Source organism: Alnus glutinosa, chromosome 5, assembly GCF_958979055.1.
Source record: "Alnus glutinosa chromosome 5, dhAlnGlut1.1, whole genome shotgun sequence".
Lineage (NCBI taxonomy): Eukaryota > Viridiplantae > Streptophyta > Magnoliopsida > Fagales > Betulaceae > Alnus > Alnus glutinosa.
The window spans coordinates 32,068,316-32,080,927 of record NC_084890.1 but is presented as its reverse complement, the minus strand read 5'-3'; the positions used below and the strand labels follow the sequence as shown (position 1 = coordinate 32,080,927).

The 12,612-nt window shown below is 37.1% G+C and overlaps 2 protein-coding genes across 6 annotated transcripts; both read left to right on the top strand.

Moving 5' to 3' along the window:
• The first annotated feature begins 498 nt into the window (after positions 1 to 498).
• LOC133868314 (UDP-glycosyltransferase 43-like) lies at positions 499 to 2,168 on the top strand. The gene has a single exon (XM_062305150.1). The coding sequence runs from the start codon at positions 625 to 627 to the stop codon at positions 2,062 to 2,064; it is 1,440 nt and encodes a 479-aa protein (XP_062161134.1). The 5' UTR covers positions 499 to 624; the 3' UTR covers positions 2,065 to 2,168.
• A 119-nt stretch (positions 2,169 to 2,287) lies between these two features.
• LOC133868313 (DNA polymerase eta) lies at positions 2,288 to 11,564 on the top strand. 5 transcript variants are annotated; one of them, XM_062305149.1, is made up of 16 exons: positions 2,288 to 2,672; positions 3,706 to 3,826; positions 3,918 to 4,029; positions 4,149 to 4,319; positions 5,009 to 5,173; positions 5,269 to 5,372; positions 5,604 to 5,723; positions 6,260 to 6,383; positions 7,693 to 7,806; positions 7,896 to 8,111; positions 8,489 to 8,597; positions 8,677 to 8,807; positions 9,110 to 9,182; positions 9,275 to 9,408; positions 10,795 to 10,903; positions 11,008 to 11,564. In XM_062305149.1, exons 1-16 carry the CDS (start codon positions 2,597 to 2,599, stop codon positions 11,295 to 11,297), a joined length of 2,169 nt encoding a protein of 722 aa, XP_062161133.1. In that variant the 5' UTR covers positions 2,288 to 2,596; the 3' UTR covers positions 11,298 to 11,564. The 5 variants fall into 5 exon arrangements, 2 of the variants coding, with proteins under 2 accessions (XP_062161133.1, XP_062161132.1); XM_062305148.1 differs by having other exon boundaries at positions 9,260 to 9,408; XR_009900315.1 differs by lacking the exon at positions 11,008 to 11,564 and having other exon boundaries at positions 9,264 to 9,408.
• Positions 11,565 to 12,612: the final 1,048 nt, after the last annotated feature.

The following is a 12,612-nucleotide window of genomic DNA, read 5'->3' as shown; positions in this document are numbered from 1 at the left end:
TGGTGTAGTTCCTCTAACTTTCTTCAATCGATCTTTTGTATTGTTATGTTATGGTAGTTTTTTACTCATCTATAAAATAAAAATAAATTAACTAATTAAAAAAAAAAAAAAAAAAACAAAAACCATACCCTTATATTATAAGGTGATGTATAGCATTTCTTATTATTCATATATTATTATATGACTGTTTGATAATTGAGATAATATGACAATAAAAATTAATCATTATTATTATTATTTTTGGAAGTATTGATTTAATAAGTATTAATTTTTATTGTCACATAAAATAGTACGGCAGCAATATATATATATATAAAATGAATGTGTGGTTGCCGGTTGGTGAGCGCAAGCCTGTCTCACGCATTTCAGAAAGAGATCGATAAGCGGCGAGCCATTAATTCTTATATATATATATACGCCAAAACAATGAGTCCATACGGCGCCATACTATATTAATAAATTCGAGGAGGTCTGGTCTTCAACATGGGTTTGTTTATGGATTCCCATTTCTATAAATAATGTCAATACGGACCACCTGATCATGTCCATCACATATGCCTTTTCTTGATAAACATATAAGCCAAAAAAAACAGAGAAAGAAAAAAGCTCAAAAGAAAGCTAGCCATGGCAGCGAGAAAATATGAGGTGGTGTTCATTTCAACTCCAGGGTTCGGAAACCTCGTCCCAGTTGTTGAGTTTGCGCAGCGCCTCATCGATCACGACCGTCGGTTTTCCGCCACCGTACTCATCATCACCATGCCCCAAAGACCCCTCGTCAGCACCTACGTCCAATCACGCGCCGCCTCACCAGCCGCCAACACCGTCCGATTCCTCCACATCAGGGAGGTGGAGGATCTGCCCTCACCCGATCATTTCCGTTCTTCCATTGGCTTCGTGTGCAGTCTCATTGAAAAACACAGATTGCACGTAAAGCACGCAATCACCGACCTCATGGCAACCGAGTCACACTCCGACTCGCCCGTTCGACGAGTCGCTGGGTTATTCGTTGACATGTTTTGTACTTCCATGATTGATGTAGCCAAGGAGCTCAACATCGCTTGCTACCTTTTCTTTGCTTCTCCAGCGACTTTTCTCAGCTTCATGCTTCATCTTCCGGTTTTAGACATCCAACTCACCACCGACCTGGCCAAGTTGGAAACCCAGTTAGTCATCCCGGCGTTTGTGAATCCTGTTCCTCCAACCGTTTTGCCTCCGCCGGCCCTGACGCGAGATGGGTACGCTTCGATTTTGCAAAATGCACGCAGGTACGCAGAAACGAAGGGTATAATTGTAAACACATACTTGGAGCTTGAGCCTTACGCGCTTGACTCGGTCTCCACGAGCCAATTGCCACCGGTTTACCCTGTTGGACCAATTCTGGACCTTGCTGGGCCGGCCCAATGGCATCCAGACCGGACCCACCATGAGAATATCATGAGGTGGCTAGATGACCAGCCTCCATCATCGGTGGTGTTTTTGTGCTTTGGTAGTATGGGGAGTCTCAGTGGGTCCCAAGTGAGAGAGATAGCATTTGGGCTTGAACGGGCCGGACTTCGGTTCTTGTGGGCCTTGCGCGATAAACCAAAGGCCCAATTTCATCTTCCGAGTGAGTACGCAAATCTCGAGGAGGTTTTACCGGATGGGTTCTTGGAACGTACGGCTGGAATTGGATTGGTCTGTGGGTTGGTTCCGCAGGTGACAATCCTGGCCCACAAGGCAATCGGAGGGTTCGTGTCGCATTGTGGGTGGAATTCAATCTTGGAGAGCTTGTGGCACGGAGTACCAATTGCCACATGGCCGATTTATGCGGAGCAACAAATGAATGCCTTTGAGATGGTGAAAGAATTGGGATTGGCGGTTGAGATATCGTTGGATTATAAGGAGGGAAGTGATTTGGTGCTGGCAGAGGAGGTTGAGAGAGGAATAAAGCGTTTAATGGATGGTGAAAATGAGGTGAGGGAAAAGGTGAAGGAAATGAGCAAGAAAAGTAAGATGGCTGTGATGGAAAATGGGTCATCATATAGGTCATTAGGAGCATTGATCGAGGAATTGGTATTTAATTAGCAGCAATTATTTGTAAATCGAACTTGGGACTCACCTTGTTCGTGTCGAATTGAGTAGTCATATAAAAAATTACCAACCTTAATGAGAACATCATTTTATACCCATATCATGCACATTCTTATTAAGAGTTCAAAGATGATCAAAGGTATATAATATTTGGGCAAATTCAAATCACGGTTACTAAGCAAGACTTGAATTTAGAATGAATCGTTATTAAATTTTGATACGGTGTCATATTTAAATATATATAAGAAAAATAAAGTTGTACATATAATATATACATATATAGCATTAACTCATTCCTTTGCTATATGAGACGACTTGGAAGAAACACGTATCATTGAGGACAGGTCACTGTGGTGGAACCAAAAAAACAAACGCCTTCAGCGTACTTTAGATAAGTCATCTGCGTCTATACTAAATAGCGCCCGGCCCCTTATACAGTACACACTGCGTATTCTCCGTTGCTCGATCTTTGGGATATTGTAATTGGAGGGAAAGAAAAAGAAGGATCAAAGAAAATTGAAAAGGAATGCCTGTGGCCAAACCCGAATCATCTGATGCCAGAGTCATCGCTCACATCGACATGGACTGCTTCTACGTTCAGGGTTTCCAACTCTCTCTGTGTCTCTCTTTTATGTAAATATGAGTGAATGCATGTATGTCAGTATGCGAGGACGTAGATATTTTAATTGGTGGGTTATATTAGGAAATGATGGTCAAGAATGCAAATATAGAGATGCCCATTTGAATTTTTATGTTTTATTTCTTTCAGTGTAATGGGGCTCATATTGATTTTCTGACCAATTCCAAGCATGCCCATTTAGTTATTTTGATATAAAGTTATGCCCTTTTTTAAAGAGGGATTGAGTACAGTGGCTTAATCCCTTCCATGTTTCTGAGAACAAACAATGCTGCAAGATGCTCTTGTCCAATTAAATTTTGATTTCAGTTCAAACTAAGGTGTTGTGTTTGTTTATATTCAAATTCATAGAATGTCCCCTTTCTGTTCGGACAGAAACTGGCTTGAATATGTATACACATGGCTGATATGTACCATGGAGTGCATGGGTTTGTTGTTTTGCATTTGAAAGAAGCATACGAAAGTGAGGAATTCAAAATTGAATATACAGGAAAAGTCTGATTTTTTACTTGTGATGAGGTACTCGGAATGACATCTGTTGATATCAAATGATTAACTGTTATTACGAAGTGGCTTTGAAGACTAAAAGAGATGAGAACGTGTATTCAGAAAGCTCTGAAAATGTTTGGTGTAAAATTCTCTATTGGCCTTGGTTGGAAAGTTTAATTGCAAGACTGGTGGAACACTGATGTCAAGTGGTGACTTACATGTTGTCAGATGTTGGATTTTAACATTACATATGCCCATTAGTGTAAGGGCTGGATGGTGTACACGGATACTTGACATTACAATTTTTTTTTTTTTTTTCACTCGATAGCCTTTGTTTGTCGACAGTGCTACCTCTCACTTCAATTTGCTACATGATCCTTAACACTTTTAGCAACCTCTTTTGTCTCAAAAATATTGAACATGAATGTCCTCTTGCGGTTGCCTTATGTTAGTAGCGACAGAAAATTCTAGTCTTACCCTGGCTAAGTGCTATGTGTTATTCTTTGTAGTGGAGCAGCGGAAACAGCCACATTTAAGAGGGTTACCCACTGCTGTGGTACAATATAACTCCTGGAAAGGTGGGGGCTTGATTGCTGTTAGCTATGAGGCCCGTAAATGTGGTGTGAAGCGGTACTGAGAATGTTTTTGCTTATTCTATTAGTACATGTTTACCAATAACTGAATAGTTTTAGACTATGAAAATGAAATGTATGATTATCAGTTCAATGCGAGGTGATGAGGCAAAGCAAGTCTGCCCACAAATTCAGTTGGTCCAAGTCCCGGTCGCTCGAGGTAAAGCTGATCTGAACACTTACCGCAATGCGGGTTCAGAGGTAAGTAGATTCAAATCACATTCTTAATAACTTTATATTTGTTTTTGTCATTTATACTCATTAAGAGTTGAACTGATGGTGAACTTTTTTTTTTTTTTTTTTCCTTTTCAAATTTTCAGGTGGTTTCTGTTCTTGCAAGGAAGGGTCGATGTGAGAGGGCTTCTATTGATGAAGTGTATCTTGACCTTACTGATGCAGCAGAAACAATGTTAGCAGAAACTCCTCTAGAGGGCTTGGAAGTAATTGATGAGGAAGCTGTTAAGTCACACATTTTGGGACTTAATAATGAGGTCAGAGACAGTGCATTGAGATCTACCGATCTTTTTTATTTTTATTTTTATCAATGCTAAGATGATAGAAGTTAATTGTGTGACTAAAGGTCAATCTTGATATGGATGTCAATTCAGATTTTAGTTTTTAATTAAAATTTTCAGGAAATTTGATGGAGTAAAGCATATTAAACTATCTGAATTACTGATTATTTCCATAAACTTTTATCCAGCAACTCCCTCCTGATCCATTGGTATCTTTTGTGTATAGGCATCTGCTTTTGAAGAGAGCATCAATAATTAATCTCTACTTGTTAAAATAAATTTAGATCATAATGTGGAGCACAAAAATGTAAAATTGTAGAGTACTTTTCCTAGAAATTTGCTTTTGGGAGGTGTTATCTGGAGGGGGGGGGGGGGGGGGGGTGTTTGTGTTTACATCAGAAGGATATTAGACACGGGCTTTGGGGAAAAGGTATAATGGTGGGCTCTCCCTGGAGGCCAAAACTTTCCTATTATCTCAATTTGGCAACATTCATCAGCACTTACTTATGTTAAATTTAAGATTTAAAATGTACCATATCAAGGTTCTTTTCCCTCTGCAAATATTTTAAGAGTTCACCTAAATGACATGGTTGAATCACTAAGTTCTGAACTTCCTAGTGTTGTGTTAGTGGCAATCATTAGACTGAAATTGGTTTTGAATTCAGGATGGAAGTGATGCAAAAGAAAATGTGAGGGAATGGCTTTGTAGGATTGATGCTGATCGCCGCGATAAGCTACTAGCTTGTGGGGCTCTGATTGTTGCAGAACTTAGGATGCAAGTGTTGAGGGAGACTGAATTTACATGTTCTGCTGGTGTTGCTCATAATAAGGTGGGTAGCGGTCCTCAATTTTTAAAATTGTTCTTCATGGAGCACTTCATGACTTGATTTTTTCATAATCAGCTTATCTCTGTATTTGTTAGCAGATGCTGGCCAAACATGCAAGTGCTATGAATAAACCTGCACAACAAACTGTTGTGCCCTTCTCATCTGTGAAAGGATTACTTGAGTCCTTGCCAATTAAGAAAATGTGAGTGCTTGTATGGATTTTTGTACTCCTGTCTTCATTTAGTAATTTGAGTCTAAATGCTATGTACATGAGGTGACCGCCATATTTTGCTACAATGATAGCTTCAAAAAGAAAGTAAAGTCGATCTTATATTATTTGTTTGTTTCGTATTCTTCTTATGGTTCAAAAGCTAGCCACTTGTAAGACTTTGTGACAGGCAATGCCTAGTGTTGAAGCAAACATGTTTTGCAGGAAACAGCTTGGAGGAAAGCTTGGGACTGCTTTACAAAGTGACTTGGGTGTGAACACTGTTGGAGATCTGTTGCAATTTTCAGAGGAGAAGCTACAAGAGCATTATGGCATCAATACAGGGTTAGTACCTATCCTTGAGGAATATTCTCTGAATATTTTGAACCTATAGAGGATAGACAGCTTTTCTATTAAACATATCTTTTTTATTTTGATAAGTAAACGTATCTAGTAGGCTTGTCCTGAAAATGTAGATTTTTTAAAATAATTAACATACATTTCAAAAACTTCCAAATTTGACTGAGAAAATCGCATATCAAAAACTTCCAAATTTGACTGAGAATTGTGATTTTCCCAAGTCAAATCATGGTTATTTTCTCAATTATCTCCAGATGTTATTTATCAAAAAAATGTCTCCAGATGTTATTTTCTTCTTCTTCTTCTTCCTTTTTTCTTTTCTTTTTTTTTTTTTTTTTTTGAATTTCTTCATGCTTTATCCCATTAATATCTGATAGATATATTTTTAATTCCTATGCTGAATAGTATCCGGAGAAATGCCATTTGTTGTTGTGTTAGTTGCTGTTGGTTATCCATTTGCATATTCATCTAATAATTGCCCAAATGTATCCTTATTTCTACTTTTTTTACATGGATTCCAGTACTTGGTTATGGAATATTGCAAGAGGAATCAGCGGCGAAGAAGTTCAGGGACGCCTTCTTCCCAAGAGTCATGGTTCTGGGAAGACATTTCCTGGTCCTCGGGCTCTGAAGAAAATTTCTTCTGTAAGAATTATTCCCCCAACCAGATGAATGTCTCTGTTCATGATGCCGTATAATCTTTTCTTCCCATGTACAGAGTCATTAAATGATATTGATTTGATTAAGGCATTAGTCGTACTCTGTGTAAAATGCTTTTCATGCTCTAAATCCCAAAATATAAAAATTTGTTAAGACTATTTTGGGTAAATTACAATTTCACAATTCCCACCCTAAACTATAGGATCATTTTCAATGTTATCCCTAAACTTTAACTCTAATCAGTCAACCCCCTAAACTGTGTGATTAGTTGTAATGTCCCCAGACAATTAAAACTTCTCCAATTTCTCCAATATTTAACCTTAGTTTCAGTATGCTTATCATGTGGCCACCAAAAATGTCGAAAGTAAAGACATTCCCAGCTTTTCGGTAGTCTCTATTTTATGGTTCGTTCATTAAATAGGGCATAAAGTTAGACAATTCATACCAGATTTGGGCCTTGTATTAGTTATGGTTATATATTCTATGCATAATAGAATATATCACCCTAGAATCTAAAAGTCATCTTAAGTGTTGAAAAGCATGATAGTATATGATATTCCCAACAGTGTTGCCTTGTAGCCTTCAAATTTTAACTAGGATATGGTAATTGAGCAGGCCCAGTGGCTGTATTTATAAGCACTGCCACTACTTTGGGGTTTTAATAGAGTATCTGGTTTCTGAGAATAATATTGACTTCTTGTTGGACTCTTGAAGTCAACCATGATGATGTTGGAGAAATTATCTAATTAGACAAATATCACTTTCCATCTCCAAGTAGATCAAAATTGCCATGCTGAAGAAATCAATTTTGGAACTAAGAAACAAATATATGTTTCCCAATAATCTCTCCTAGGTCTTTCAAAACATCAGTATTTTCAGTTATGCAAGCGATTTGGAAAGAGAAAATGACCTGTGTTTGTAATACAGGGTTTTTTTATTTTTTTATTTTGTTCTTTTTGAAAATCTAATTTGATGACTTTTTTGCATGCCAAAGAGAACCATTGCTATTTTGATTTGTTAGAAGGGACTATCAATTAAGAAAACTCGACTGGGTGCTGAGAAACTATTACTATACCCAGCTTTTCCTACGCGATCAGTTTTAGAGAGAGAGAGAGAGAGAGGGAGAGAGAGTCTAAATAGATATGAGATTCCAAAATGAATTTGACATGCACATGTTTCTAATATTAGTAGCCCTGTCCTGTTCTTGTTCCGACATAGTGTTTCTTGAAGTTCTTATGTCTGTAATGCTGAAGTTTAAATGTTTCTCTTAACCAGCCTGTGGCTCTTCCTCCAGGTTCAACACTGGCTCAATCAACTTTGTGAAGAACTCGGTGAACGCCTTCGTTCTGACTTGGATCAAAATAAACGGATTGCTCACACACTAACTCTGCATGCTAGAGCATACAAAGTAGTTATTTTCCATCCATCAATCTAGATTGTAGTTTGTGTATACTTCTTGTTTCCGTTCTGATTATGAGTTATCCTGCATTCCTGCAGTCCAATGACTCAGATTCACATAAGAAGTTCCCTTCCAAGTCTTGTCCCCTAAGGTATGGGACTGTCAAGATCCAAGAAGATGCCCTCAGCTTATTTCAAGCTGGATTACGTGAATATCTGGGCTCATACAAATCTAAGACTCAAGGAAGTCAATACAATGGTTGGGGTATAACAGCCCTTTCTGTTTCAGCGAGTAAAATCGTTGCGATACCATCTGTAAGTTTTTCTTGGTTCTAAGTGTTTTGGGTCTTTCTGGTCTAACTTTTCCCCTTAGGAAGTTAGCTCTCAACACTGCAGGGTATCATTGCCAGCTTGGTTGGTGATCGAACCTTTGTAGGATTTGTCAGATACTGATAATATTCTGCTTTTCTTTTCCTCTCAATACCTAACTAATATATGTTTAGCAGACCATGGAGTTGTTATTCGTATCGTGGATGCTTCTTAATATTGAGCAATCAAGAAGTAATTGAATTAAAGCAGTTTCAAAATGAATTAATCCAGCTGCTGAAATAAATATTATGCTAATCAAATTATTCAGGCTTAGACTTGCTAGTCCTCAACTATAATTTTAATGGTGCATATATGTTTGTTAGGGAACATCTTCAATTATGAAATACTTTCATGGCCAGTACTCATCCAGCTCTCCGTCAAAGCATCCACATGATAACTTCATCCATGATGCTGCACCATTGTCACCCTCAGGTACATCGGTCTCAAATGTGCTTCTTGTTCCTTCTTGGTTTCCTAATTTTCTTGTCTTATTGAGGCTGTTTTTTGTTAGGAAGTGAAAGCTATTCAGATTTGAATTTAACTGAGCCACAGATTGAGTTCACTGGAGAAGAAACCAAGATTAAGTATGATGTTACTAGTCTGGATCAACAGGAAGACAAAAAGAATATGTGGAAAGACCAGGTTTTACTCTACTCAGATTCATTATTATTTTTAACTAATTTCATGATTTTTACCATGCTATACGAAAATGTTTAACCCTTTGAGACGTTTATACACTAGTTCTTGCATATTTAGCATGGGTAGTTAGATTTTACAAGGCTTTAACAGGTTAGATGGAGTTTGGGCAGAGATTTACCCTTTTTTCTAAAGCATCATTTGTGCTATTAATGGACCGAGATGTGGGTCTTGATTCTTGAATGACAAATTTGGGCAAATGCTTCTTGTGGCAAATAGGTCCAATCGTGAGATCCTTTGATGTGCAGGATCCATCTTGTTTGTCACCACGACGGACGCAAAATGGTATTATCCAAGAAACTTCACAATTGTTGCCTTCAGGTAGTATCATGTGCTGGTTATCGCTTTTGGTTGCCTCACTTAACTCTTTAGTTTTCCTTTACCACATCATAATAAAGGCAGGTATTTGTCAGGAGGTGCAAGCGGTTTGGAGATCATAAGTCAAAGTGAGCAACAAAGAGAACTCCCTGAGGAAGAACCTGGGGTTAAATATTCCATACCTAGTTTTGATCAAGTTGTGCAGAAAAGAAACACAGCAAAAGAGAAGGTACGTATGTGCACTTCATTATCTCTGCACTAACATTGCTCTGCCAAGTGCCTGTGTTGTCAGAATGGTGTCATGAGGATACTAGTTTTATTCAAGATTTTGGCACTTTGAGAATATCTTGGTGTTCTTTAAAGAAAAGATATTGAATAATCAGGAAATTTAAGTAGATTGTGTCCTTAGTTGGCTAGTAATTTGTTGGACAATACTGTATTAATAATTTGGCCGAGATTGTGCCCTCATTATTATTCAGTTTTTGAAACTACCCTCTGGAGTTCTCAGGGGAGCACAAGTTGCTAAAGTTTTGTATTTTCTTTTTCCTCATATTGATGAAATGTCTTTCTTGTGGTCACTTTAACTCACTTTTCTCTTTTAATTTTAGTTTACATGGTTTTTGCTGTTTGTTTCAACATTTTATTTTTTCCTATATAAGCATTTTTGTAACAATTCATGTTCTACTGTTCCACTTGATAGGAATTTTAATCTTATGTTGGAAGGTGCATGTTTAAATATATTACATATGTTACTTCCTTAATCATTATGCTTATGAGCCTTATTCTTTTCCTTTTATTGTTTGTAAGGCAATAGAGTAATTCTAAATACTCAACTCCCATGCCACTCTCATTCTACTGGGCTGGATGGGCTTAGCCCTTAAATTTTATTTTTTATTTTTTAATAAAGGCTGATTTAAGGGTTGATGAGCATTGCCACATTAGCCCTGTGGGATGAGGGTAGGATGAGAGTTGAGTATGTAACATTACTCAAGGCAATAACAAGTTACCAAAATTTTTTTAACTTGTAAATGTGGAAAATTCAGCAGAGAAGGGGAAGTTTTGGGAAAATCTATGAAAATATGAGTGTTCTTTTAATATTTAATATAATATTGATTAACAGTTTTGATTATAATGAGGAAGTTTTGATGATAGTTTGTGTTTGGGATAATTTTGATTCTAAATTTTGGATAACTATTGATAATTATTTGTATTTTGGACCAATATATCTTATGAAATATCTAAGTTAAAACCTGGCTGCTGAGTTCAGGACAATAAAATTTTGGCGCTTACAACCACTTTGCATTTTGACCAACAGATTCATTACTATCTACTAAAATATTCATCCAAATGAGTAATAAACGGATAGTGTTACTGGGCATAAAAGAAGAAAATGTGCAACTCAACTATTCGGGATTTATTTAAAAGGGACCACTAGCTAGCTACAACCTGAAATTGAAATCCAAAAAAGAGGAAAATTGTAAGGTGCCCAACTCTACCAATCAAAAGGAGATCCCAGAGCCATAAATGCAACAGAAGTGTAGTTTTTGTTCTGTTTGATCCATTCAGCACTGAGTAAAGCTGAACATTAACTTATTTCTGAATTATTTTGTGGCAGGGAACAAATTCAATATTGAGGTTCTTTAAGAATTGTGACACCTCTGCTTCCTCAAGGAAGCAGGAGCATGTTGAAGCCGTCCAAAATGTTGAAGCAGCATCATCTGCCGGTAATTTTCAAACCCCGCTTTTATTGGTTTTACATTTATGCCAACTCCTTTCTGCACTTCCCCTTCTCTCTCTCTCTCTCTCTCAACTTTGAAGTATACTTCAGGCTTCCCGTCTACAAGTAGTATCCGTTCAGATCCGAATCAAGTCGAGCCAAAAGAAATTCTTCTTGAGGTGACAGGGACCAACAGTAGCGGGTCTAGTGCAGCTCATATTGAACAGCAAAGGGAAGCATGGGGTTACAAAGTTGATGAGATTGATCCCTCTGTGGTTGATGAGTTACCACCAGATATTCGGGAAGAAGTTCGGGCCTGGCTCCGGCCTCATAAGCGGCCTAATATAGTTAAAAGGGGCTCGAGTATAGCTCATTATTTCTTACCAGCCAAAAACAGATAAAGAGTCCTAATGATACCATACTGTACATAGGTGAGTTATCTATCAAGCTAGAGAAACATATTTTGTGTTTCTTGATTTCATGAATCTATTGAATAGTGAGAATGCTTGGAAACCTGAAAATGCCATGCATTCAAGGCTAGTCCTAGAAGTGCTGTTTGCACATATGCAATTTTATCATTCTTCCGATAGATTGTATGTAAACGAGCTAGAATGCCAGTCAACTATGTACATAGAAACTGATATCGTGAAACATGACATTGACTGAAATGGTACAGGCAAACTTTTTTTGTTGATTTATTGTGATAATCATTTTTGTGGCTATTGCCAATGAACCTCTTTTTGAGTCATAACTTGCATGTGCATGTTAGGTGGACAGGTTTTAAATTTTTTTTACTTTCAAATTTTGACCAATTAATTTATTATCTAGAATGATCAGGGAATTTGGATTAGCTTCCTTTTGTTTTTTGTTTTTTTTTTTAGTACTATTATTCCCTACAACGACGACCCCTTTGTTGTTAGCTAATTTGTAAATCTTGCTGTTCACTAATATATTAGGCTATATGAGTCTATCTTGCAATCTGTACTGTTTTATTATGTTTCTGAGCTTGAATAAATATTTATGAAAGATGAAGTTTGTCAGAACAAATATTTTCTGTGTCGAACACCAGTTAATTTGCACTCGCAAAGGGAGAAAAAGAATAAAGCAATGGAGCTTGTCCAAAAGAACCGACGGGGGTAACTCTGATGCTTATGTTAGCAAAATATTTGAAGAAGGGAAGTGAAAGAGTATGTTGACGGAAAATTTAGAACGAAGGCCAAATGCCTCTTTATCTGTTTCCGAATTACTTGTTTTCATACTATAATCTATATTTCACGTGTAATTTATCCCATGTTTGCTTTCGATTGAAGCTCGGTCTGCCCTTGGAATTAAGGGCCTATGTTAAGTTGTGTCCCATATAGTAGTTAAATATTCGTTTAACATGATAATGATTATGTAACCGTGAGCTTTTTGTAATATTTGAAACCCCTTTAAGATGTTAATCCATAGCTCAGAATCGTAGCTTAGCTCCCAAGGCAACCGAGAAGTGAATAATGCATTTTCTTTAGCTTTAAACAGGGAGTCGATAATTTTTTTTTTTTTTAAAAAAAAAAAAAGAAAAAGAAAAAGAAAAAAAGAAAGGAGAAATAGATTCTCGTTCGAAGAGGGGTCCACAAAACTCAATCAAGAGGATATTAAAGTTGACTACAAGCATATCTTAGATTAGGATTTAGGGGATTGCTTAAAGGATTGTCGTTTACTTTTTGTCTTTTGAAA

Bases quoted from the DNA above. Each gene is read 5' to 3' on its own strand.
- LOC133868314 (XM_062305150.1), top strand. From the start codon at position 625: ATGGCAGCGAGAAAATATGAGGTGGTGTTCATTTCAACTCCAGGGTTC.
- LOC133868313 (XM_062305148.1), top strand. From the start codon at position 2,597: ATGCCTGTGGCCAAACCCGAATCATCTGATGCCAGAGTCATCGCTCAC. The intron at 5,174-5,268 runs GTGGGTAGCGGT...ATTTGTTAGCAG, and splicing joins CTGGTGTTGCTCATAATAAG to ATGCTGGCCAAACATGCAAG. The intron at 8,598-8,676 runs GTACATCGGTCT...GTTTTTTGTTAG, and splicing joins TGCACCATTGTCACCCTCAG to GAAGTGAAAGCTATTCAGAT.